Source organism: Colletotrichum abscissum, assembly GCF_030869225.1.
Source record: "Colletotrichum abscissum strain IMI 504890 chromosome Unknown Scaffold_45.1, whole genome shotgun sequence".
Classification (NCBI taxonomy): domain Eukaryota; kingdom Fungi; phylum Ascomycota; class Sordariomycetes; order Glomerellales; family Glomerellaceae; genus Colletotrichum; species Colletotrichum abscissum.
In genome coordinates, this window is record NW_026850376.1 from 290,662 (window position 1) to 315,784 (window position 25,123).

Sequence of the window (25,123 nt, forward strand, 5' to 3'; positions counted from 1 at the left end):
GCTAGCTCATCGTATGAACTTCATTTGTAATGGCCATACCTGCTAACTATAATTGCCATGATCTGGCCGTTTCCCCATCGACTGCGGCATGATGCCGGCATACAAGTCTCTAGTTTTCTCCAATGCTGATTCTTTTTCAATCTTCGACGAAGTCCGCCGGATTGAAGTACCTAAGACGGGGCATCTTGGAATGATACGTAATTTGATATTACCCCTCATCCGTAGTACGTATCTATGCACCAACGCCATGCCACAGTCGATGGGATATGAGCTGACTAGATCAGTAGTCAAGTTAGACGCGTTGGTATTTCAGAGATATTCAACGGAAAGCGTTGGTGAAAGAGCACTTACGTGCAATCTTCACCTCTCGATAGTGCAGTTACATCGATCCACTGAAGAGACCCAAATACCATGGTGCAAGCGATCCCCGAAATAAGCAGGCAATGGAAGGTTGTCGGTGAAAATGGATCAGATTCTCTACAGTTTTCGGATGAGAAGTCTCCAGAGGTCGGTGATAGCCAGGTTCTAGTCAAAAGTTGGTGCAACACGTTATCCCTGATCGCCCCTTTGTACGTGTTATAATCACTCACACCTGCTCCTAGTCCAAGGCGCCACCTTGAACGTTAGTACTCACTCCCGTTTGATTTATATTCCAGTTGACTGAGCTTCCCGATAGTACCGAGATGTCACGATTACTGAGGGCACATACCCTTGGGACGTCAAACCGGACGTTGTCCCAGGGTCTGACGGCGCAGGCACAGTACTAGCTGTCGGAAAGCATGTTACCCGATTCAAACCAGGCGATGAAGTGGTTACGGCGCTAGCTCAGAGATACATCGCAGGTCCACTCAGCGACGACCTTCCACAGTCTGGACTTGGTGCCGTACTCGATGGCACTTTTCGCACCATCGGAGTCTTCGGCGAGCAGGGTCTCGTCCCGCTGCCTCGAGGCTTGAGCTTCATTGAGGGCGCAGCCCTGACTTGTGCTGGTGTTACTGCTTGGAACGCCCTCTTTGGACTACCCGGCAGGCAAGTCTCGGCCGGGCAATGGGTTCTCACGCAGGGTACGGGCGGAGTAAGCATCTTTGCCATTCAATTCGCCAAAGCCGTCGGAGCGAGGGTCATTGCCACCACTAGCTCTGCCGAGAAGGCCAAACTTCTTGAGAGGCTCGGTGTTGACCATATCATCAACTATCGTGAGACGGTCGATTGGGGAAAAGAGGCCAAAAGGTTGACCGGAGGCGTTGGCGTGGATTTGGTCGTCGAAGTTGCGGGACCAACGACTCTGAGACAAAGTCTTGTCAGCTGCAGACTAGACGGAACTATCATCACCACGGGGTTTGCTGGCGGTAACCCGTCTGAGCACGACATGCCAACGTTTTTGGATTCGTGGCTGAGCCTAGTTACGGTTCGAGGAGTTTGGTGTGGCAGTCGGTTACAGCTTGAAGAGATGTCTCGAGCCATCGAGGCCCACGTAGACAGGTTGCGCCCTGTCATTGATCCCAAGGTCTTCAATCTGGAACAACTAAAGGAGGCGTACGAGTATCTGCAGTCAGGAAAACACCAAGGAAAAGTTGGCATTGAGATCAATTGAAGCGGCTGAGCATTGCTCAGATGGAAATTGTCTTTAATTCGCAATTCCTCCACGAAGGATGTCTCTTCGATGCAAAAACAAGGTTTCTTATGCATTCTTCGCTGGGCATCACTTGTGGACATGAACCAGGTCTTGATCTTTCTCTGTAACTCATCATCGTTGTTCAGTAGACACCAATAATTCAGATTTTATTGGGTAGGAAAACCCCATCAGTATCCCAAGAGATTTGTCTCTGGAAGCAGGCATTAGTGAGGCTCAAGGCAACCTTTCTGACCGAGTTTGCACTTGGTCAGAACGATGTACTCAGCGTGTTTTAAACCTTGACTTTGCGGCACAAAATACCAAACATCATGAAGAAGCATGAAGAGCAAATTGGCAGGACATTTGCTATTCGTATAGGTAGACGCATCGATGAACGAGGATAGTCTAAGAGACCCAGCAACTGATCATAGACCAAAGCACAACACCAACTTCGTCAAATGACTTATAAACTGTGCCGACAACCAACTTGCTGCTTTCTGTTGAGTCATGGCTAACTTATCTCATACTCACCAATGCAGCTCAAGATTGAGAGATGTAAGAAGCAAAAGTCTAAGCTCCTGGTGTTTGGCCAAAGCTTCCCGAAAGGAGCTTCTCCGCAATGGGTAGACAAAGTCAATTATACTACACTCACTATAGACACATGGCCTGTGTTATGCCCTTTGTTTTCAATAAGAGTAGAGTTCATGCAAACTTCGTGCCCCTAACTCTAAAGTCAAAATTTTCTGCCGGCAGATTATACCCTCAATCCGAAGCAATTCTGCCTCAGAGTGTCAACATTCTTCTACCTGCGGGGCAGAGATGTGTCACTGAGATCAATTTACGTCATTCACCCTTATCATCTGCTCTCATCTCCAACACTCATGCTCATCTGCACATGTTTCGGATGATTGCTCACTGATATTTCGCTCGCGACCAATTCGTCTGGTCTTAAGAAGGAAACTTCCAAACTCTCCTCACTCAATTGCCAGGTGCATCTTGAGCAAATCGTTCGGCTGAGTATTCGGCAAAATAGTCCCTCGCTTAGCAATTGTCCACCAGCGAGAAGAACGGATCGTTAAACTTCCCGGGGAAACGAAACGAAAAGAGCGTTGCCCCAAAACGCAGAGACCATGACGGGACGAAGCTGAGGTGGTGCGCGTGTCCAGCTGGGAAGCAAATGCTTGATTCAGGCCAATCGTCTTGCAAAGATGTCGGACGTTAAACGTCCCGATACCTCACAAGTGCCATGCGTCTAAAACCTTCCGACTTTGGCGCAAACTTCATTAGATGACCAGAGCTCATCATTGTAAACATGACTTGCTGAGACTGCGCTTATTGATGAATTACAACATCTCAACTGGCTTTTGAGGCTTCAACAACGCCTGTCCCACATCCCGGCTCCAACCTCTGTAGCGAGTGTCAGGTTAATTGCAGATTCGTGGAATCCGATGGGGGTCCCTGCTTTCGGGCTCTAGGCCGGTTGGTTCGACGCGCCCCTGACTCAAAGAGATTAGTCGGTGGAGACGGGAGAGAATAAGGGGTGGTGCGCCTCAACTGGGCAGAAGATAGCAACTTCACCCGCATATCAACTCGCACTCTAACAACGCTTGTTGGTCGATGTCATGTTCCTGATTGACATGAAACGCTGTCATTAGAAAGATGCACGTCTTGATCCCCACAAAATCCTTCTTGCTCAAGAATAAGCGCCTGATCGGTGCAACGGCCGACGCACTAAACAAACCTAGACAGATGATGTTGGCCATTTCAAGTCATATCGACAGAGCCCGTTGATTCCGAATGGATCCAACCTAACAAAGCCCTGCAATATCCACCGAGCCGCGTTGCCAGGCATGCCAGTCATTCCCAAAATGTGTTGTTCACCCGTTCGGACGGATGAGGGTCGACAAATGTCCTCCAATCAGTGAGGCCATATTCTTCTTCTGTTGCGGTCGCCAAGACTGGATCTGGAAGATATATAACACATTACCTTGGCACCCTACTTGGCATTTGTTTCCCCAGCCAGTCTCCGATTCTTCACCACCACTCACTTTCTTGTTCGATTCACTACCGTCGTTCTCTTTTCTCCACGCCAAGATGGCCAAGTTTTTCGCCCCTGCTGCGGCTCTGCTGAACGTCGTTCTGGTAGCGGCGTCTCCTCGTGGCCACCACGGATCTCACATTCGTTACACAAACACCATTCCTCGCGCAAGCAACGCAGTAAGTCAGCCCTATGCGATCCACGATCCATCTGATGCGCGCCAAGACCCGGCAATCTGACTGACCCGTTTCTCGCCCACTTTAGACCGGCTGCGTTGTCACCAAGTACGACGACATTGCGAACGCCGTCAAGACATGCACCGATATCACGCTCTCTAACATTGCTGCGCCCTCCAACGGTGCTATCGATCTCTCCAAGCTTCAGACAGGTACCAAGGTCACCTTTGACGGCACAACCGTATGTTTTCTCTCGACTTGCCACTGGAAGAAAGATCTGGTGCTAACTCCGTGCTCAGACTTTTGCCGATACCGTCGACAGCAGCTTCGACCCCATCATCATCTCCGGAACCAACATTGTTGTTACTGGCGCTCCCGGACATGTGATTGAGGGCAATGGTGCGGCTTACTGGGACGGTCTTGGATCCAACGGTGGTGGCGACAAGTGAGTGACTACTTCCTTAAGGCAGACGAAGATTTAGAGCTAACCATTGAAATCAGGCCCAACCACTTCGTTGTCGTCAAGAAGACCACCAACGCCAAGATCACCAACCTGAACATCAAGAACTGGCCCGTCCACTGCTTCTCCATGACCGGCAACCAGGGTCTCACTGTCTCCGGCCTCGTCCTCGATAACTCTGCCGGTGACGCGCCCAACTCCAAGAGCGGCAGCAAGGCTGCCGCCCACAACAGTGACGGTTTCGACATCTCCTCCAGCGACAACGTCCTTCTCGAGAACATCAAGGTTCACAACCAGGACGACTGCGTCGCCGTCACCAGTGGAACCAAGATCACTGTCAACAACCTCTACTGCTACGGAGGTCACGGCCTCAGCATCGGCTCCATCGGCGGCAAGAACAACAACACCGTTGACGGCGTTGTTTTTTCCAACTCCCAGGTCGTCAAGAGCTCCAACGGCTGCCGTATCAAGTCCAACTCCAACACCACTGGCGAGGTCAGCAACGTCACGTACAAGAACATCACCCTCACCGATATCGACACCTACGGCATTGATGTCCAGCAGGATTACCTCAACGGTGGCCCAACTGGCTCGCCCACCAACGGAGTCAAGATTTCTGGCATTCACTTCATCGATGTGACTGGAACTGCCACTAGCGACGCCTACAACTACTACATCCTCTGCGGTGACGGCAGCTGCTCCGACATCACCTTTGAGAACACCAAGATCACGGGAGGCGGCAAGACCAGCAGCTGCAACTTCCCCGCCAGCGGATGCCCGGCATAATCGAAAAGACCGTTCTCTGTAAATATTCAAACAATGTGAATAAGGATACAACGCATATATTACGATCTCGTTTTCGCCGACGGCTTCGGCAATCCGGCACGGGGCATGTGGGACTTCCGGCGCCGGGTGGGTCCTGGAACAGCTTAGCTAATTGAATCATCTTTCATCATCAGATGCCCTAGCTCGCTCAGTGAACAGTGAACTGACATGTCTGCTAATCAAGTATGAATGATCTTTATGACGGTTATCGAGACTTTCGATACATCCCCGGATATTGGTGACCGTATTGTAGCTTTTTTTTGGCTCCTCATTGTCACGTCTTGTGGCAGAGCCGATGTGTTCCGTCCACAGTCTTTTAGGGGCTTGACCAGCGCCCTCCGTGGCGCCTTGGCAGACCCCTCAGACTGCATTTAAGCAGCAACGACCCCTAACCCCCCAAGCCTGCACTACCTTACCGTCCTTCCTATGAACATTACAGCGACCGGAAATGGACTCTGAAAATACACGAAATCAGCCTTCGAGCAGCGCACCACGTCGACAAGCGCTCAATGTGAGCACTGAGGTCAAAAAAGGCTGGGCGTTGCTAACAATCTCGCAAGGTCTGCGCGCCATGTCGTGAGAGGAAGACGAAATGTGATGAAGCAAAACCTTTTTGCGGGCGATGTAGAAGGTTAGGGCTGCAATGTGCATATATCGAAACCGTCACATCGAAGTAATGTAGTATGCTTGCCCTAGTGAAGAGTTACAGTCGACTGACTTTCATCAAGGAAGAACCTCTCTGTCACGGAGTTGAATGACACACTGAAGCGGATGGAAGCTAAGCTGGATGCTCTCATGGAGAGTACTCACGACTTTCGAATCACTTCAGATGGGCAGTCACGGCTACAGAACCATCACGAACCGACAGTTGAGAACCCTGACCCGATGGAAGCAGTCAGTCCGATGAGCGTATTCTCGCCTTCCAAGCTAGGATCGGTCCAGATCCGCCAGGAACTCGCCATCCCGGAGAAGCACTACACGGCACCACAGCATCTTCTCTCCTGGCCTTGTTCTCCGGTCACTCTGACGGAGCTTGATCTACGATACCCAGTCGCGTTGGAGATTCAACGACCCAAGATACGCAGAAGTAGAGCACCCCCACGATGCCTTGTTGAAAGTTCCTCGCGAGATGATGGCTGGCTGTCCAACCTGTCGCTGGCGCAATTGCGTGACCTAGCCGACTCTTACTTCAGTCACTTCCACCCGCAGTATCTTGTGTTGGACGAAGACCGATTCTATAGCCATCATCTCAATCAAGCTCTCAGAGTGGGGTTTGCTCGCAATCTTGATAGCTGCTTGGTGGCACTCGTCCTCTCGCTCGGCTCTGTAGCTGCCTGCCAGACTGGTAAAATAGAATGGGCCCAGTCCGACTCAACGGATGCCATGTTAGATCACGAGGCTGGTCTCGGGTTCTACACCATTGCGTGCGATATGTTCCGAGATGTTGAAGAAACCGACTGGGTGAGCGTCCAGTGTCTTTTGCTCATGGCGTAAGTAAAGCTTGGATCTCCTGTAGGGAGGCATTTTGAACGCTAATGGCGCTTGACAGTCTTTACAACTCATCAGTCTTGAGAATTCATGACTCTTGGAGTTTCATTCACAAAGCGTGCTCTCTGATCATGATCTTGCTGCCGCTGTAGGTCCGGTGATTTGTAGATTGTTGGCCAGGATACGAAATTCACTAACAGGTTGGCATCAGGCAGGCGAAACTAGAAGCGCACCACTGCCAGCTGTACTGGATTGCGTATCTGCAAGAAAGGTACCAACACTTTCGGCTTTGGCCCTCAAAGTCTTGCGTGCTAATCAAGTCACAGCCAAATTCTCGTCGAGTATGACTTCCCGCCCAGCGGCTTGAGTAGTCTCGAAAGTGCAGTGCCCTTGCCGCTACTGCCCGACTCTGGCGCAGACTCTCAGGGCAAAGACACGCAATTCTACTTCTTGGCACTTGTTGCTATGAGGAGACTCCTAAACCGAATACACCTTCATCTGTATAACAAAGGTCAAAGAACCTCCGTTGTGCACGAGATTTGTTGCGAATGCTGATTCAACTATAGAAAGAGTTCAGCCCCCATCCCATTCTATTCTGGGTGAATTGAGCCGTCAAATCGAGGAGTGGAAAGCGTGTCTCCCAGTCGCGCTCCAATTCGAGACCTTCTCGCTTGTCGAAGAGGTCAGGCTCCTTTCCTCGCATCCAGTCAGACCAATGCAACAAAGGTTGAGAGGACACCTGAAGGCACGCTATTGCGCTGCAAAGACGATCCTCTACCGTTCTCACGTGCACCGCTGTCTGCATGCCTCGGCAATCTCTGCTCTATCCGACGAAGACATATTAGGCGCCAAGGTAGCGGTTTCCTCTGCCATCATTGGGGTATTGCATGGTGGGATTCTCCAGGAGCCATTCGGGCTCCTTCTCTTCCCCATCAACTCTTGGAGAACGTAAGCATCCAGTCACTCTTGATGACCGACGACCGACTAGCTGATGTACCTCATAGTCTTTTCGGAATCGAAATTCAGATCAAGTTCATCCTACGCAATGAAGAGCTGTCTAAAATCCTATTGCCGGAAGGCTGGGAAATCACACACCAGGCTCGAGAAATGGCAGCCGGAGCGGCGTCTCGGTTTTCGCCAACGATTGCGAAGGATTGTGAGATTCTTCGCTTGCTGTCTTGATCAAGGGAGATATATGAATCATCCAGAACAGAGATAACCGCAACCAGCGTGTCATAGTTACCAACAGCTACTCTATATCCGGTTCGTGACCTCAACTCAATGAACCCACTGGAAAGCATTCGCCGACCGGAATCTGGCGCCCAGCCCTTCCTCCCTAGAATCCCTTGCCGCACTCACCCTGAACTCCGCGTTGGCCTCCACCACCCACTTCTGAACGCTATCATCCCAGTATGATATGCTCACCTTGTCGAGAGTCGTCCGAGCGGTCACTGTCTCTCCGGGACGTAAGAGAACCTTGTCCCAGCCCTTAAGCTCCTTGAGCGGGCGGCCCAGCCGAGGCTTCGACACAGGAGCGACGTAGAACTGCACAATCTCTCTGCCTTCGCGCTTGCCCGTGTTCGTCACGTCAACTTCGACTTCAATCCTTCCAGTCTCCTCTAGTACGTCGGCACTCAGTCTTAGGTTGGAGTACTCAAAGGTGGTGTACGAGAGACCAGCCCCGAAAGGGAACAGTGGTTCGATCTTGCGGTGATCGTAGTACTTGTACCCGAGATAGATGCCCTCTCCATAGTGAACCACGTCGTTCTCACCGGGATAATTGTCGAATGATGGCGTGTCCTCAATGCGCCGCGGGAATGTGATTGGAAGCTTCCCGCACGGGTTCGCCGCCCCAAGGAGCACGTCCGCCAAGCTGTTACCCAGCTCTTGACCTTGGTACCAAGCTTGGATGACAGCCGGAACCTCGCCAATCCAGGGCATTGTGATCGGACTTCCCGTTTGGTTTACCACGATGACGTTGGGATTCGCCTTGGCCACGGCAGAGATCAGCTCGTTGGACCGGCCAGGCAAGTCCATGGACACCATGTCGCTCGTCTCCGTCTCCCAGTCCTGGTCCTTTCCTACAACGACGACGGCAACATCACTCGTCCTGGCAAGCTCGATGGCGTTTTGAAACATTGCGTCAAGGTCTCCGGGGTTCTCTAGGAACCCGATGCGACCGCCATCTTGGACCTCCTCACGCTCCAACATGCCCATGTATGTCAAATCATACGGCTTCGGTTCACGGCTGAGCGACTCAAGCACAAGTTCATATGATCGGTCAGCTTCGAGGGCGACATCGACTCGCTCCTCAGGTGAGCCGTAGCTCATGAAGAGAGATGACTTGGGCGACCACCACCTCCGCTCGATATCAATAATGACCTTTCCGTCGAGGATCAGCTTGCCAGGGCCACAGCTTGAGAGGGATAGCTGATGAACCCCACTCGTCTTGGGTGTGAGTATCGTCCTGGCACGGTAGGAATATCGCTCTCCGGTCGTCAGCTCAGGAGGGAGCCCATCGTAGCAAACCAGGTTCGAACTCGGCCGGTGCTCTACCATGAACGGGTTGCCTTCGTGCTTCATGTTTCTCCAAAGAGACAAAACAAATCCAGCACTGTTGGTTTCGGGATTTTGTATGACAGTAGGGTCCATGAGAGGTAGGTATCGATGCGTAAGGATTCCGGGTTCAGTTGCAACCTTGGCTGTCGGGAACGCCTCGGAGAGCTCCCTTTTGAAAGATCCAAAAGGTGTGGTACGGTAGTGAGGCGCGAGGTTGGAGCTACCACCTCCCGTGGCCACCGATCTAGCAGCGTTGGGGCCGATGAAAGCAATGGTCTTGCCACCGAGATCTGTGAGGGGCAAGGTCGTCTTGTCGTTCTTCAGGAGAACAATGCCTGCATGTTTCGTTAGTTGACTTCACTTGAGCATCTCGCTTGAATGGGCACAAACCTTCTGCACCTGCACGACGCAGGATTCTCCGATGCTCGGGGAGATCAACGGCTCGCTCCGGCTCTTCCTTCCAATCTGGTATCTGGCTTTTGCCGGTCTTGTGTAGTAGCTCCAGGACTCTTGCAGCAGATGCATCAATGAAAGCGGTGTCAACCAGGCCTTTGCTATGTGCCTCGAGAAGGTGTTTACCCCTTCGTCTGACTGGTCCAGGCATCTCCAGATCCAATCTGGTTCTTCGTTAGTCAAATATTCGCTAAAGGCGGTGGCTTCTGATTCAAGGCTTACCCTGCTGTCAACGAAGGTACGATGCTATTCGTCCCAAACCAGTCACTCATCACCAATCCATCCCAGCCCCATTCGCCACGGAGAATGTCCCTGATGAGGTAGTGATGTGCCGAGCAGAAGTCGCCATTGATCCTGTTGTAAGCTGTCATGATGGACCACGGGTTACTATCGCGGACTGCAATCTGAAAAGGTTGCAGGTGAATTTCGCGTAGAGCACGCTCGGGGATCTTCTCGTCTATGAAGAAACGGCGATTCTCCTGGTCGTTTGCGGCGTAGTGCTTGACGCAGGCTCCGATACCAGCAGCTTGGATCGTGTTGATGTACTCGGCGGCCAGCTTGCCCGTCAGGAAAGGGTCTTCGCTGTAGGCTTCGAAGTTACGCCCGCCTAGTGGAGTACGAGGGATGCATACTATGCAGGTGTCAGACTGATACCAGGATCTGAGGCTTCCACTTGCAGTAGGTAAGACCTTACCTGTTGGGCCTAGAAGAACATCTACTCCTTTGCTCTTGGCTTCCGCTATCAAGATCTGTGAGACATCGTTGATCACTTGCTTATCCCACGTAGCAGCCAGCGACACCCTTTCGTGTTTGTCAGTCATGTCTGAATTCAGGCGGGAGCTGCTACAGTTACTCACCCAGACGGCAACGAGGCTGCAGTGACCCCATCAACAAAGATACCACCGCGAACTCCGGTAGGCCCATCAGAGGTCTTGATTCGGGAGATGCCCAATCTCGGGATGGGATTCGTCCGCCAGAGGTCTTCGCCTGTCAGTAGCAACACCTTCTCCTCGAGAGTCATATGCTTCAATTTTTCTTGAGAGAACGATTTCGAGTCTTGGGGTGCTTGAGGTACATTGATGCGCGATGCATCATGGTCTCGGCCTCGTTTCTCAGTGTCAAACATGTTGCTAGTAAGTGATGGGTTTAAGGTAGGAATTGAGTGTGAGCACTAAGGAAACTGAAGTCAGAGATGATCTCTTTGCGTGCCTCCAAGAAACCAATGAGTTTACCAGACCCTCGCCCAGGTTCAGAGTAGGAGCTCATTTATAAGCAGCGAAGATTGACTTCCTTATGAGTACAAGCCAATGCAGGAGACTGAGGAACAACGCATGCTAGGCTGGGTTCTATAACGCCCATGACCAGACCGAGTCCGTTTCTCCCCGGCAGGATTAGCTGCAAAGAGCCAAGCAGCATTTGTACAGCTCCCGATGTGTCGGGATGGGCAACTATGCGGGACACACTCACGACCCCACCAAAGATGAGGGGCACGGAGTCAGTCCGTCTCTCCCCGAGCCTACGTGACACCCTTGCCGTTTGGGGAATAGCCTCGTCCCTCGAGAACAATGCCAAGACCTGGGGAACCCTCCCCCGCAGAGCCGATCCGGGGTCGGACTCGAACGGAACCAGATCATGGGGTCAGGTTCGACGCCATGTCGTATGTTACCGGGTAGAGCTTATCGAGCCTAGATTCTACTTGCTCGAGGAAACATTCCTCCTTGAATATGTCTGTTGGTTGGCGACTATGTTAGATCATGGCTGTCATACAGCATAAATAGACCCGCGAAGCCCGGGTGAACAAGTCATCATTCTCACAGCCATCTTCATCTATACTGGCCTTTGAATGTCCAACAAGATGGACTCCGAGTCTCTGCCCCCGCGGGCCCAGACCGTGGAAGAGATCCTGGCCTCAGACAACCACTCCGCCCTCTCCTCCCTCACTCCATCCCTCATCCGCCTCTACAGTATCCTCGCCCCAGCCTGCCTCGTCGTCTGCGCAACAAACGGCTACGACGGCTCCGTCCTGACGGGCCTCCAAGGCGTCGCCGCCTGGAACCGCGAATTCGGAAGTCCCAAAGGCGCCCTTCTCGGCTTCACCAGCGCGGCCTACCCCCTCGGCGCAATCATTTCCACCCCCTTTTCCGCCTTCGTCTCGGACCGCTTCGGACGGAAATGGTCCATCCTCACGGGGAGCAGCATCATGATTATCGGCGTGCTGATCCAGTGCCTCAGCCATTCCATCGGACAATTCATCGGCGGCCGCATCGTCGTCGGCTTCGGCATCACCATGGCCCTCGCCGCGGCGCCGGTGCTCATCTCGGAGCTCGCGCATCCAAGGCACCGCGTGTTATTCGGCTCGCTCTATAATACCAGCTTCTACCTCGGCGCCCTCACGGCGGGGTGGGTGACGTTTGGGAGCTACCGCATCGCCGGTTCGTGGGCGTGGCGGCTTCCTACAATGTTGCAGGCGCTCCCGGCGGTCATCCAGATGGTTTTCGTCTGGTTCCTGGACGAGTCTCCTCGTTGGCTTTGTTACAAGGACCGAGATGACGAGGCATTCAGCATCCTTGTGAAGCATCACGGGGGTGGGGACCCGTCCGACCCGCTGGTCGTTGCAGAGTTTCACGAGATGAAGGTGGCTTTGCAGCTGGAGAAGCAGGTCAAGGATGTAGGACCAAAGCTGTTCTTCAAGACACCAGCCAACAGGAAGAGACTCTTAATTCTCCTTACTCTCGCCGTGTTCGGCCAGTGGAGTGGTAACGGTTTGGTGTCATACTACTTGACAAAGATATTCACCAGCATCGGAATCACTAGCCAACGCGAGCAGACCATGCTCAACGGAGTCATCAGCACCGTGAACTACGCCACGGCTCTGTTTGCGGCAGCGCTTTCAACTAAGATCGGCCGCCGGTGGATGTTTGTCGGAGGCGGCATTGCTATGTGGCTCACCTTTTCGTCGCTGACGGCCAGTATCGCGGTGTACAACACAACGGGCACTACAGCTGCTAGCCAGGCTGCGCTTGCCTTCATCTTTATCTTCTACGCCGCCTTCAATATTTGTCTCAACCCCTTGCTCTTCCTCTACCCCACGGAGATTCTTCCGTTTAGGCTTCGGGCTATGGGTCTTAGTATCCTCGTCTTTGCTAACAAGGCCGCGTCGTTCTTCAATCAGTTTGTCAATCCGATCGGTATGGACTCTCTGGGTTGGAAGTACTACTTGGTATATGTGGTGTGGCTTGTGATTGAAGTGGCCGTCTTTTACTTCTTGTACCCTGAGACCAGAGGCCACAGCCTAGAACGCATGCAGGAGGTATTTGGGGAAGAGGTGAAGGATGATGGGCTGGACGAGAAGGGCTCGGTAGCCAAGGATATGAGGGTCATAGAACACAGGGAATGAATGAAGTCGTAGCAGCCAACGACAACCCGACAAACATCATGCCGGTTTCTGTACATGTATACTCGTGATGATATGTGATATCCAATTCTCAGTATTTCAGGTACTTTACTTGGTTCTCTGTACTATAGCACACTTCATCCAGGCCAAGCACTGAATCTAAGTCAACTGAAGGGGAGAGAGGGCGATGACAGGCCTCGAAGGGGTGATTGGGAATGATGGTTATTTCTATGCAAGGCACTCATTCCTCTCATACCTGCGGGTATCAAGGTCAAGGCTGATCATTATCGTCTTGGATTTGGCGATGCCGGCGCTGAGGTGCAAAACCTGGTCAAATATTTTGCCATCATAACGGCCAGTCAACCGCAAGACAAAACGCGAAGTTGCATGCCACTCGAGCACCCATCTCAAAATAAGCTCAGAGCAAACCCAAACATTCAGAATAAGAGCCATCCTTGTAATAATCAATGCCAAAAAACGCAAAATGAAAGGGACGAGACTCGAACTCGCGCGGGTTGCCCCACCAGGAAACAAATGTTAAGCTGACCTTAACCTGGCGCCATAACCAACTCGGCCACCCTTCCGTGACGATGCTCGCTCCGAGGAAGGTCCTCGATGCGATTGCGGATGCCGGTGATAGCCGGGAAAGTTATTGATATTCCGGGTTATGATTGAGTGGGAGTTTTGTGTGGGGGTGGGCAGGCTCCGTCAGGGCTATGAAGCCGGGTTGAGAAATGATCCACCGGCGGGCGGAGGGGACCATGTGAACATGAAATGCGAAAAGTGTATTCCGTAGGAGATGACACTCCCGAGACGATGGCGTTGACGCGGCGGCTCCGGAAGCGCGCGGGAAGAAGCTTCGGCATCCCGTCGAGGCCCGCGGCCGTCCTGGGAAGAACCTGGGCGCGACGTCGCGGTGCGAAAGGGCTACGTTCATGCCAGCGGGCGGCCTCTGTAGTACATTCTGTGTATCGCGAACGCGGCAGGCTGTGTGAGAATGCGCCACCATCACCTGTTGGATATCGCGATATCCTCACGTACATGTTGAACTGTTGGCTCATCTAGAGATGCAGTCAATGACGTCGAATAAAGTTCCCAACAGCGTTTGGTTGACGAACAAAGCCGTTGGTCCGTTGCGGCTGAGACCCGACGGATGGGGGATACTTTCCGCCAGTCTGCCCGCCAAACCGCAGCCGGTTCACAACGTGCCAAATGCACAAATTAGGGGAAATGTCTTGGCACAAAACATGCAAAAGTCGAAACGCTGTTGGTATGTATGCGCAAGTGAGGCATTGGAGGAATGCACACACGACGTAAAGCCCTTGTTCATCAGCTGGTCATCACAACTCCAGGAAGCACCTTACGTGGTATAATGCTCATCGTGCCGCTATCCGGCATAAACAATGCTACGGAGTGCAATTGCATCACGAGAACAAGGCCCGCAGAAACGTCAAAAGTCTCGTCCCGCCGCGCCCCGAAATACAGAGTTGCCAAAAATACCCGAACGAGATTGACTATTTAAGAGTCTGGGAGGAAACCAATATTGGCTGGCAGAGACCAAGTTAGCAACTGGCAAATCGTACAGTATGCACTAGGCACGCAAACCCGGCCCTGCATCTTGAATTCTTGGATGATCACCAACAAGGTCAGGGCATGCCCGTGGCCGCCGTAATGCACTGCCACTCGCCTTTCCAACACTATTGAGTATTGACTCTTTTAGCGAGAAAAGCCAAGTTTTTCTCTCTTCTTCATCGAATCGATCCTTCGTCTCTTTCTTTATTGTTTCTTTTCGTCTGGTCTCATTTGATCTGATCTGACCAGTGCCAAAGTAAACAAATCAGACATTTTTCTGAACGAATGGGATGAACATGCATAAACCAGAATAAACAACGGACGCGCGTTCTCCACTCTCAGCTCACCCCCCTTCCAAGATTTTTTTTCCTCACCTTCTTCCTGATCCGGTCGGTAACCTGTGCCGTTGAACTCTGTTTGCCCGTCTTGCGTCTAGCGCCAGGTACAGCAACCTCATGATTCGTCGCGTACCTGGATTCGCTCCGCTGACGAGTCTGCATTGGAGAGATCGTTTGTGTCCAGACGGAGGTAACACGATCGGGGTTTCCAGAAGTCTTTGCCTCCGTATGAAATCGCGCACAACTACCAGTGAGCGAATGAGTTCACACACATCCCAAGCCTGCCGAACAACGGCGTCCGACGGCGCGACACCGAACACGAAGCCGTCTCTTCCCGTCACCAGTTTTCCAGATCATGTTGCGAGTTCTCTTACTCGGGTCCAAGCTCTAAATTTAGCTTGCCACTGCGCCTGGATATGTGGGAATGCGTTTCCTCTTTCGTCCACTCTCCCAATACCCACTCTCTACCGTGCATCAGTGTGAGCTCGTATGAATACACAGTCCTCTTTCTCTCGAGTCTCGAATCTCTCTCTCTCTTCCAGAGTTTCTGACTTCTCCAGTCTCCTCTCGCTTCCTCAGCGGGGACGTGACATCCCCTGACCAGGAGAAGGAAATATGAACCAAAGAGAGAAACGGAGCCCGTTCGACGGTCCAGACCTCGTATGCCTGCCAACAACCCAGGTGCCTATACCAAGTGCGGCCTCCTCGAGGGTGGGGATTGATCAGCACCATCTCATTTCCCGACGTCTGGGGGGTGGGATGCCAAATGGGTGGATGGGAGGGAGGCTCCTCTTGGCCGGCTTGACTGCCACCGCGCTTGGCCCAATTGCATCGTAAATCAAGGCCGGGCAATGGGTGTGCGGCCCGCAGCACACCTCTACCTTGAGGCTAACCGAACCGATTCGTTCATTTGCTCGGGAGGAACAGCTCGAGCCCTGTATGACGCGATTAGACTGCTGAATACTCACTGCTATGAATCTTCACACACTGAACAGTGGGGAGTACTTTGAGTATGTCACATAGAAAGATATTCAAGTGTCACAAAGTCACCGGGCATTTGAAATGATGATGAGTGTATGGATTAATCACATTTTTTCTCCATCAGTCTATCCTCGATCTATCCATGATTATGATACCGAAAAAAACACATGTCCAGAAGGGGGAATCAAAAGACACCTTGCCAATGCGCTAGAAAAATTTGACCACAAGACGAGTGAGTGCACTACTCTCCTCGCGCCTCTTAGTAGAGGAGGGCGAAAGCGCCGGCAACGACGGCCAGAGCACCGGTGGTGAAGGCCTGGAGGCCGGCGGCGCCAGAGCCAGCAACCGCGGAGGGCGTGCTGCTGGCGCTGGATCCAGAGCCGGATCCGCTGCCGGAGGAGCCGGAACCGGAGGTGGCAGAGGGAGCGGCAGTGGAGACGGTCGAGTTAGAACCGCTGCCAGAGCCGCTTCCAGAGCCGGAGCCGGAGCCGGAGCCGCCGCTGGTGCTGTTGCCGGAGCCAGAGCTGGCGCCAGAGGAAGAGCTGGGCTTAGCGGTGGCAGTACCGGAGGCAGAGGCGGTCTTGGTGCTGGAGGGAGTGTCGAAGGTGGTGGGGCAGGTGAGGTTGAACAGAGGGGTGGTGGACAGGTCCTTGGTGATGGCGAACTTCATGGAGTTGTCGGGGTTGGAGTCGCGAAGGTTGTACCAGAAGGTGGGGACCTTGTTGAAGAGCTTGCGGCAACCGACCTCCTGCCAGTACTTCTGAGCGTTCTTGGCGCTGGGAACGGCCTGGTCCCAAGTCTCGCCGGTGACGGGCCAGCCGGTCTCGGTGACCCAGACGGGCTTGCCGCCAGCGGTGGCGACGGTGGCATCGTAGGCCTTGTCGAAGAGGGAACCAGCGTTGTCGATGGTGTTGCCCTTGTCGTTCTCGTAGTAGGGGTACTCGTCAACACCAACCCAGTCAACGGCGTCGAGGACGGGCTTGTTGGTGGAGTTTCCCCAGACATCCCAGGTGTCGACGTGGCCGATGGAGACCTTGGACAGAGGGGTGTCCTTGAAGGCGGTCTTGAAGTCGTTGATGAAGCCGACGAGGGTCTTGGGGTCCGCACCGACACCAGACTTGTTCTTGACACCGGTGACGGAGTTGCGGTACAAGTCCTCGGAACCGATGGAGGCACCGATGATGAGGTCGGTGAGCTTGGTGCCGTACTTGGTGACGGCGGTCTTCAGGGCATTGATCTCCTTGTCAATGTTGTCGGTGCCGGAGGTCCAGATACCGAGAAGGATGTAGGTCTTGGTCTCGATGGCAGCCTCGAAAGCCTCAATGGGGTCCTGGGTGGAGTAGGCCTGGATGTTGGTGTAGAGGCGGACGGCGTTGAAGTCGCCGGGAGCACCCTCGAGGCCCTGGGCAGTCTTGAACTCGGCCTCGAAGTCGGCCTTGAACTTGGCGGAGCGGTCGGCCTTGGTGGCACCAGAGTTGAAGCCGAGGTAGTTCTGAGCCTCGACGGTGGCCGCCAGGGCAGTGAGGGCAGCGAGAGAGATGGAGGCCTTCATTTTGATTGGATTAATGTGTTAAGAAACGGTCGAAATAATAAAATCGTGGAGCAGAGGAAAAGGGTCCCAGGGTGGTAATTAAGGGCGGACTGGGAAAGACCTTTTTTTTTGGCGTTGTTCCGAGACTCTTTGGCTGTGACTATAATAAACAAAAGAGTGTAGTGAGTTGGTGGTTGTCGTGGACCAAAAAGAATGACTGGGAAGAGTGAAAGAGTGAACAGGTCCAAAGGAGGAATCGACAACGGGTGGGACAAAGATGTCTATAAAACACAAAAGGAGGGAAGACGGGGGTCACAGTCAAAAGAGGAGTGGAGTGAAGGAGGAGAGAGAAGAAAAGAGTGGAGGAAAACAATGACGGTCGTATTGGCACGTCACGAAATTAAGGAGAGCCCGGGGGTACGGGGTACTTGGGTACCTCACTTGCATATGTACATCACGTGAGGGCACACCACACCGCACACCTACGCAGTAAGTCCCAGGGGAGACTCGAAGACCTGACCTTCAGGGCGGTGGCTCCACCGAGGTGTCCAAGTTTGTTTTCCGGGGCTGAATCGATACGTGGATACCTGGCAATCGAGGCCTGGCAAAGTTGGAACCTGAGGTGGCATTGGATGGGGGGAAAAAACCAGGCACCACCAGGCATGAGTAGGTACATCGGGTAGGTACCTGGCATTAGCAGCCAGCCCGCTGGGGCCGCCTCCACTTGTGCTGCCACTTGCGCTGCCACTTGTGCTGGAAGGCACCTGAACTTCCTCAATCCTCAAGGACCTGAAGATCTCTCAGCCAATGCATGTACCTGAAGCGCCCCCATTGGACGAACCAACGCTTTGGCTGACGCAGGGGGAACTTGGTGGAAAAGAACGGACCATGCATTGACACGGGATTGCTCCTTCCCCAATGTCGTCCCATCATCTCTGCATCTCTGCATCTTTCGCTGTCCATCAGCCCGTATAACGTACCTCCACTGACGGATATTCAATATTCATTCTGTGCGCTGTGCCTGGACTCCTGCCCATTGTCACACCTGCATGCATGACGCTGTTCACTCAACATTCTCTCTTGACTATTCTCATATCTACACTGGTAACTGCATCGATCCCTTAGTGACGCCAGACAGCCGAAGCCTGGACCGCCAATGGACACGGCCACGCAGTAGATACGCACAAATAGAACACAACCCAACGCCACTACGCGATCGCCAACATTCCTCTCTCGTGTGAGCTGCGTCAGTCTTTGCCAGGACCCTACCCGCTTGCCCGATCATGGGTGAGACATTCGGAATCAAACCAGCTCATGTCTTGGGTCGGTGAAATGTTCCAAGAAGAAACAAATCTAACAGCTGAATCCGCCACCCCGTCCGCCATGGCGCCATGCGCGCTTAGCTAATCGCCACATCATGCACGCCTTAAGGAGAGATATGCAAGGATATGCAAGCATCCTGCACAACTTCAACGACCATGTTGAATGATGTGTACGTAGTAATAGCATGTGAATGTTCTCTATAACGGCTGTTTCCTATGCGCTATGTCGAGCATACCCGGGGTCTATGCATGATGGCTTCTTTCAGGTCGAACTCCAGAGGCCAAGCTCCCGGCCCAAGACATGGTCGCAGCCCTCAAGCATCTACTTGCATCTTGAAGTCGAGGATTCTTCAAGTCTCGAAAAGGCCAACCGGACCATCTTCCCCCTCCAACCACCTCTCCATACTCTGGTACATCTTACTGCAAGCCCTCTCGTCTTCTCCCGTGATAAGCTTGGCATCAATCTCGTACCCCAAAGTACTCTGCGCAGCTCCGAGGTATCTGTATCCCGCAGGATACCTAGCCAGCACCTCGTCCGCGAAGACTGGTGCCCTGGCCCCATCCACGGGTACAATCTTATCCTTTTCATATATAAGTTTGACGTACGCAGCTTTCCAGTGTTTCTCATCCCTCTCGATGCCATCACCTCTCTCTCCCTTCGTCTTCTCATAGAAAAACAGGAACCGACAGTCACAGTCGACGTCGTACTCGTAGCCGTCGTGGTGCTTGAAGCGTTGGGTAATGGTGGCCTTCATCTTGCCCACGGCGCGGCCCGTATCTGGTTTCAGCTCAACAAGAGTGCCGCATTCACGGTGCATGATGGAGGCCCCTGACGACTTGCCCGCGATGGACATGCGAATGAAGTCGTCAATGGGCTGTGCGCCGCTCCAAGCTGTGACATGCCATATGGCGTTAGCTTCAGGGGCAAGCAAGATACTTCTGAGAGTAGAAGCATCGTGGGAAGGGCCTTAGTGATTCAACGCACTGGTCCAAACGTAGGCATCCTTGGTGAAGAGGGAGCGGTAGTTGGCCCATTCGCTTGCATCGCGGTAGACAGGCCAGCCTTTGCAGAGCTCAGAAACGGCGAGACGGTCGAGGAGTTCGGTGGAGTGACCTCCGATGCGGGAGAAATGGCGGGTATGTAGGTCTGTCATTGTTTGAGAGCTGATGTGATGAAACGATGCTTCAATAGGGGTCTGAATCTCTGCAAAGCCGTGGTGAAGTCGTGGCTGAGGTCGGGGTGACTATCGTAGTACGGCAAAATGCGAGTGTTATGATTGAGACGAGGAGAATTCACATGTCCGCTCTGGGTACGTAGGCAGGTAGATGTAACAGACCTTCCCAATTCAAATGCTAGTCCCTACTTCAATGTAACAGATTTGCTTCCCCTATTCATACAGGCAAATCAGAGCATCGTCACACTTCCGAGGTCCGTACCTCCACCAGCAGAGCAGCTACAAACGTGAAACCACGTGGAAACGAATCGTCAGAACTAGCAAAATTCTCTGAATCAAAAAAGTCAACAGAAGCATATACAAAATGTTGAAAAAACAAAAAAACGAACAGACCGGGGGGTCTGTTCAACGCTCTTTGCCTGCAAGGGGCTTCGAACAAGAGCGCTCGCCAGGTTTCACGGAGGACCTGCTAGCACGAGTATATTTTTACCCTGTCCGCCACCCAATTGAGCCACGCACTCAATGACGTGTGGGTGTCCGCTGATGGGAGGATCAGTGGCTCTTTCGAATAAGTAAGGTAGGAGGTGTCGGCTTGCGGGAAGGAGAGGACGGGAAGGAGAGGACGGGAAGGAGAGGACCTTGGTGCCTTCCTCGTAGATGTCTAACCTTACCGGGACGGGAAAGCACCTTGGGCAGTCCCGGGCACAAATTCACGAGAGCTTCGCGGAGAAAGAAGCAAGACCTTGAGGGCCAGGGAAGGTTCCAGAGACGGCAACGGTCTTTGATTCTACTCCATCTACCTCGCCAAGACAGTCCTTCCTGTTATCTATCCCATATCAATTACCTTTGATATCCAGCAACTCCAAGCTCTCTCAGACAAATGCAAGAATGAGATTACTGGCGACGCTCTCAAGTCCACTTCTTCCATGGAACATTCAGAAAGATGAGGACCACCAGCAGAACAACCAGCAGAACCAGGGGATACTTACACCACTGGACAGATACCGCACGACCACCCCCATGACAAACACACGTCTTCACATCCAGTGTTCCCTTCCGCTGGAGTCTCACGCGCTTTAACCCACGACTCACACTACCATCACTACCGCTCCCACTCTCACTCTCATCCTCCCCATCAGTCCCACGAACCGGCCTATACACCTCACCCTTCCACCATCGCAGCGGCGGCGAAACAGGCAACCCAGGAGAATACATAATCCTCCTCAACTTCGACACCCCTCCTCTTCTACCAACAGCAATCGCAGACCCAGCCCGCCCAGCCACAGGTGTACTGGCAGGCGTCCTCGGAATGCCCACAGTACGAGGACTAACACTGGTACCAGGCGTCACCGCGCCGGGGCTATCTTTCGTTCGCTCCAGTTCGGCAACCCCCCAATATGTTGATGCTGGCGAGTCCTCCGTCGAGGGGTACGGCGACTTGTTTCCCCAATCCTGATCCGTTCCACAACCCCGATACGCTGTTTCCGAGAACGATCCATCGGGAGTACGCTCTAGAACGGTATCCCATAACGTTTTACATGTCGACACTGTCGCGGATGGAGGGCTCACGGGAAACGTCGGGGTATCGGCGGAGTCCGGGGACGCTATTGTCGAAGGGGTCGGGGGAACCGGGTGGTCTGGCGTCCAGGGCGCGGGGCTGCGGCCGGCGAGGAGAGGACTGTTTGCGTGGCGGCGGATGCGAATTGGGTTTGGGGCGCGGCGGCGGCGGGGGGAGGAGACGTACATTACGGTGCTGGTAGACGGTTTGAGGGACTGATGAGGAGGTCTCAGGAGATTTAGGCTGGACTCAGGGCTGGGAACTGGGAGAAGAAGCTGACTGGAAAGAATGAAGAGAGGAAATGTGAGTGATTTGAAGATGCTCGAGATGAGTAGGAAGACTCTTCATGGGACATTACTTATATAACATGCCACATTACAAGCTTCGACTGCGGGGGAGCGCACAAGGAAAAAGGGACACTTACAATGATTGTTTGTAGTTTCCTGATCCGGTACGATACCATCATCAGTCAAAGAAGCTCGGCCGGGTCGTTTGTCTCAGGTGCTAAATCTGTAGAAGTGAGGGGCTTGGTTGTTGCTCAAGGTCTTGGGGCATGAAACGAAAGTCTTCCATCAACCATGCCCCAACTGAACATGGAAATTGACAGTTGCTGGATATTAATTCATGCTTCGCAATTATGTGCTACCGCCGTCAGTCTCGAACTCATGGCTGGGCTGGGCTGGGCTACGACATGTGTCGTGAAGAGACGTATTGCCTTTCAAGTATTGATGAAATAGTAGTGCAGTATACGAGCGACCTATGAGGTCTACCAAGCTTCCCGAATGTTATTATACATACGTCTTATGTACATCAACATGCTGCTGCAACATGTCCGAACCAAACCCAAACATGACAAACACCATAAAGCACTACTCATGTTGCATTCTAAAGCTCAGCATAACCTGAAGGACCCATCTCTTCGAGCAGCTGTGGCACGGTCTTCCGAACCAGATCCCAAGCCCAAAGCTCCGTGTTATTGAACGGCATCTTCCACTCACCCAGCACGAAGTCCGAGCACAAGGGGCACTTCAGCTCCCGCGGGTCGAATTTCGATCTGCGGCGATGGGATTTCATCCAGCAGTTCTTCCCCACCACGTGGTTCTCCGAGGGGCATTTAACGCGCACAGCTGCGTGCGGATCTCGCCCTGTACCGAGAGGCTCCATACAAATAAAACAGTCCGTGTCGTCCAGTTTCCGAAGCTCCGCCTCCCTGAGCGGTGCGACCGCACTCTCGAGGAGGCTCTGTCTGGAGAACTCGTCTTTAAACCTCAAAGATGCGTTGCGTAGGAGGATATACTCGGTATGCTTGTAGTGGCCAGGGCTAGTGAGCATGCCACCTGCGTACGCACCACTCCGGAATCCCATAGAGCCCCTTTGGGTAATGGACACTACACTCCACTTGAACAGGCTGACAAATAGTGTGCCTAGGTCTTGGGGGAGGTTCGCCCTCATGACGTCTGTGTCGACGTGCCAGAATTCTAGGAATATTCGGCTGATGGAAGCGATTCGTGCCCTGGTCAGTCCTGGATCGTGGGCCAGGAGATGCGCAACAAGGTTGGAAACTTGCATGCGCGTATCAAAGTTGGCCGCGACAAAGTCAGCGAACAATGGTGCACGAAAAGAGTTGATTAGAGAGCGTTCCCACTGGTCTCTGCCGCCGAACGAATCGATTTTTTCCGTCAGTTGAGCCGTAAGAACTCTTACTCGGTCCATGATATCAGGGGCACATTTCAGAACAGGCACGGCCGTGACTTGCCCGCTTTCGTGAGGCTTATGGTCGCCAAGGTTGATTAAAAAAGTGAAGTCGGGCTGTTGGCGGTGGAATTCAGTGTGCTGTTCGACAGATGGAAAATCTGGATCGAGCTCTCCATCGTTGGCCGGCCTCCGGGTGTGGGCTAACAATCGATAATTGAATTCATCCGCGAGTCGATTGCCGGTGTTGGCACCGGGCCAGAACCCTCGCCAAGGGAAGAAATATGATTGGGAGACAATCCGCCGCATAGCCGCAGCGTTGTTGTGAAGCTCAGTGATCCTGTTTGTATCGAACTCCTTGGTGGCATCGTCTGTTTCCAAGCATTCGCAGTAGGGACCATTTTCGACATGGTCTTTGTTGAAGCGGCAGGCTGTCTCGATTTTGCTGACTCGATTGACAAATTGATCATCCGCATTTCCTTCAAACCTAGTCGGAAGTCGCTGTCCCGCATCCATCAATGCCATATTGAGGAATTCGACCATGGATTTGACATATTGCTCCGTAGCTGCTTGTGCTTCTATGCAATTCTCATCAACCATGCTCTCGGTAAGTCGTTTCGGTTTGGTGAAGGGCTGAAGGAATTTGCCGGTGCATTCGTGACAGGCGATATCATATACCTCGGATTGCTTGGCCAGAGCCTTCGGGTCTAGGCACTCGGCGTATCTCGGGCTGGCGCATCGAATAATGTACTGGAAGGTATGCCGCGAAAACCTTCCCCCTGGAAAACATCTAAAGTTTCTCGTGAGAAGGATACACATGGTAAACGTGAGGGTGGCGACAATGTCGAGCAGTCCGTCAGCAAGACTCAAAGATTAGCATAAAAAGGACAAAAGTGTCAAGCCAAGGGTAGTCTGGTTGTTTTGTCTCTTTAAGAAGGATAACGGTTATGACATGGTATAGCCATAAGTTGCTGGGCTGAGCATCCGGCCCGTGGTCTGAGGGTCGAGATAACCTCGAGTCATATTCAGGCATTGCTACTACATTAAGAGAAGTCAACAAAGACCAACGACAACCCCTTTCTTTGACACTTTGAAAAGTAGTAGGTGATACCAAACATCCCGGTTGGGAAGATCTAGAGCCGTCTACATTGGCGGTCGGTTGCGGCAGCAGAACTATTCGAACTCGTCAAAGACAATGCGAGTCCAAAGGGAGAAGTCACGACTTTTGCGTATTAGTGGAAAGTGACAATAGCAATGGCTCTTTCTGCCAAGTCACAGCACAATGCCCCCGGCGTAAGGAGAAGGGGCCCCTTGGGTTCTGGTCCAAGCTGCAAGACATTGTGCATGGAAGACACATGGCACTTGCTCAGAATCTCTTTCATGGTATCCAGGTGACGATACCACAGTTCCAAATGTCGTTTGGCGACAGAGTGTGATGCCCAGTTGGGCCAAAGACGAGAGATTGTAGACGACTGCAGGATGCAGCTGCACGGCGGCTCGTGGTGTAGGCCGACTGGCTGGGAGACCGCTGTCAGTTCGCCCTGTCTGTTCGGCCCAGGACGGCCATTTTGATTGGTTTACTTCCTGATGAGGGAATCCTAGACGATTCAGGCCCAAGAAGCGAGAGGCTTGGCTGGAAGAACAAGAGTGATGTTTTCGTTTCGTAGTCGCAATGAAGAGGGTGCGATGGAATGGGTTAGAAAGGTGTACTTGAGGAAGAAGAGGCAGGAGGTGGAGGAGCAGCTGAGTCATCGGTCCAATTAAGTAAGCCAGCCCCTCAAGGTCCCCAGGTCTTCTAGCTGAGCAACCGAGGCAGTTCTTGAGCTGTACGTACTTCGCAACTCACTGCTGGCAACAGAAGACGAGGTGGACAGGATCCATCGTGAGATCCATCCGTTGACATTCCCCCGTCACCGACTCGCCTTTTTCCCACGATGGAACACCCG

The 25,123-nt window shown here is 52.8% G+C and overlaps 9 protein-coding genes across 9 annotated transcripts; 4 read left to right on the top strand and 5 right to left on the bottom strand.

Annotated features, from left to right (window-relative positions):
• Nucleotides 1–411: 411 nt before the first annotated feature.
• CABS01_13507 (zinc-binding dehydrogenase) lies at nucleotides 412–1,594 on the top strand (the record flags this gene model as incomplete). The annotated part of the gene is made up of 3 exons (XM_060546849.1): nucleotides 412–535; nucleotides 603–622; nucleotides 677–1,594. 3 exons carry the CDS (start codon nucleotides 412–414, stop codon nucleotides 1,592–1,594), a joined length of 1,062 nt encoding a protein of 353 aa, XP_060394909.1.
• A 2,115-nt stretch (nucleotides 1,595–3,709) lies between these two features.
• Nucleotides 3,710–5,075, top strand: CABS01_13508 (glycosyl hydrolase family 28; the record flags this gene model as incomplete). The annotated part of the gene is made up of 4 exons (XM_060546850.1): nucleotides 3,710–3,832; nucleotides 3,918–4,070; nucleotides 4,129–4,274; nucleotides 4,331–5,075. 4 exons carry the CDS (start codon nucleotides 3,710–3,712, stop codon nucleotides 5,073–5,075), a joined length of 1,167 nt encoding a protein of 388 aa, XP_060394910.1.
• An 834-nt stretch (nucleotides 5,076–5,909) lies between these two features.
• On the top strand, nucleotides 5,910–7,784 carry CABS01_13509 (uncharacterized protein; the record flags this gene model as incomplete). Its single annotated transcript, XM_060546851.1, has 6 exons — nucleotides 5,910–6,604; nucleotides 6,664–6,750; nucleotides 6,814–6,873; nucleotides 6,929–7,113; nucleotides 7,169–7,550; nucleotides 7,607–7,784. The coding sequence occupies 6 exons, from the start codon at nucleotides 5,910–5,912 to the stop codon at nucleotides 7,782–7,784; spliced, it is 1,587 nt and encodes a 528-aa protein (XP_060394911.1).
• A 96-nt stretch (nucleotides 7,785–7,880) lies between these two features.
• Nucleotides 7,881–10,740, bottom strand: CABS01_13510 (uncharacterized protein; the record flags this gene model as incomplete). Its single annotated transcript, XM_060546852.1, has 5 exons — nucleotides 7,881–9,496; nucleotides 9,552–9,778; nucleotides 9,837–10,245; nucleotides 10,309–10,415; nucleotides 10,472–10,740. 5 exons carry the CDS (start codon nucleotides 10,738–10,740, stop codon nucleotides 7,881–7,883), a joined length of 2,628 nt encoding a protein of 875 aa, XP_060394912.1.
• Nucleotides 10,741–11,457: 717 nt separating this feature from the next.
• Nucleotides 11,458–13,011, top strand: CABS01_13511 (uncharacterized protein; the record flags this gene model as incomplete). The annotated part of the gene is made up of 1 exon (XM_060546853.1): nucleotides 11,458–13,011. The coding sequence occupies one exon, from the start codon at nucleotides 11,458–11,460 to the stop codon at nucleotides 13,009–13,011; it is 1,554 nt and encodes a 517-aa protein (XP_060394913.1).
• Nucleotides 13,012–16,158: 3,147 nt separating this feature from the next.
• On the bottom strand, nucleotides 16,159–17,451 carry CABS01_13512 (glucan 1,3-beta-glucosidase; the record flags this gene model as incomplete). Its single annotated transcript, XM_060546854.1, has 1 exon — nucleotides 16,159–17,451. One exon carries the CDS (start codon nucleotides 17,449–17,451, stop codon nucleotides 16,159–16,161), a length of 1,293 nt encoding a protein of 430 aa, XP_060394914.1.
• A 1,651-nt stretch (nucleotides 17,452–19,102) lies between these two features.
• On the bottom strand, nucleotides 19,103–19,906 carry CABS01_13513 (catabolic 3-dehydroquinase; the record flags this gene model as incomplete). Its single annotated transcript, XM_060546855.1, has 2 exons — nucleotides 19,103–19,644; nucleotides 19,738–19,906. The coding sequence occupies 2 exons, from the start codon at nucleotides 19,904–19,906 to the stop codon at nucleotides 19,103–19,105; spliced, it is 711 nt and encodes a 236-aa protein (XP_060394915.1).
• A 1,183-nt stretch (nucleotides 19,907–21,089) lies between these two features.
• Nucleotides 21,090–21,673, bottom strand: CABS01_13514 (uncharacterized protein; the record flags this gene model as incomplete). Its single annotated transcript, XM_060546856.1, has 2 exons — nucleotides 21,090–21,173; nucleotides 21,260–21,673. 2 exons carry the CDS (start codon nucleotides 21,671–21,673, stop codon nucleotides 21,090–21,092), a joined length of 498 nt encoding a protein of 165 aa, XP_060394916.1.
• A 697-nt stretch (nucleotides 21,674–22,370) lies between these two features.
• Nucleotides 22,371–23,996, bottom strand: CABS01_13515 (uncharacterized protein; the record flags this gene model as incomplete). The annotated part of the gene is made up of 1 exon (XM_060546857.1): nucleotides 22,371–23,996. One exon carries the CDS (start codon nucleotides 23,994–23,996, stop codon nucleotides 22,371–22,373), a length of 1,626 nt encoding a protein of 541 aa, XP_060394917.1.
• Between the last annotated feature and the right edge of the window lie 1,127 nt (nucleotides 23,997–25,123).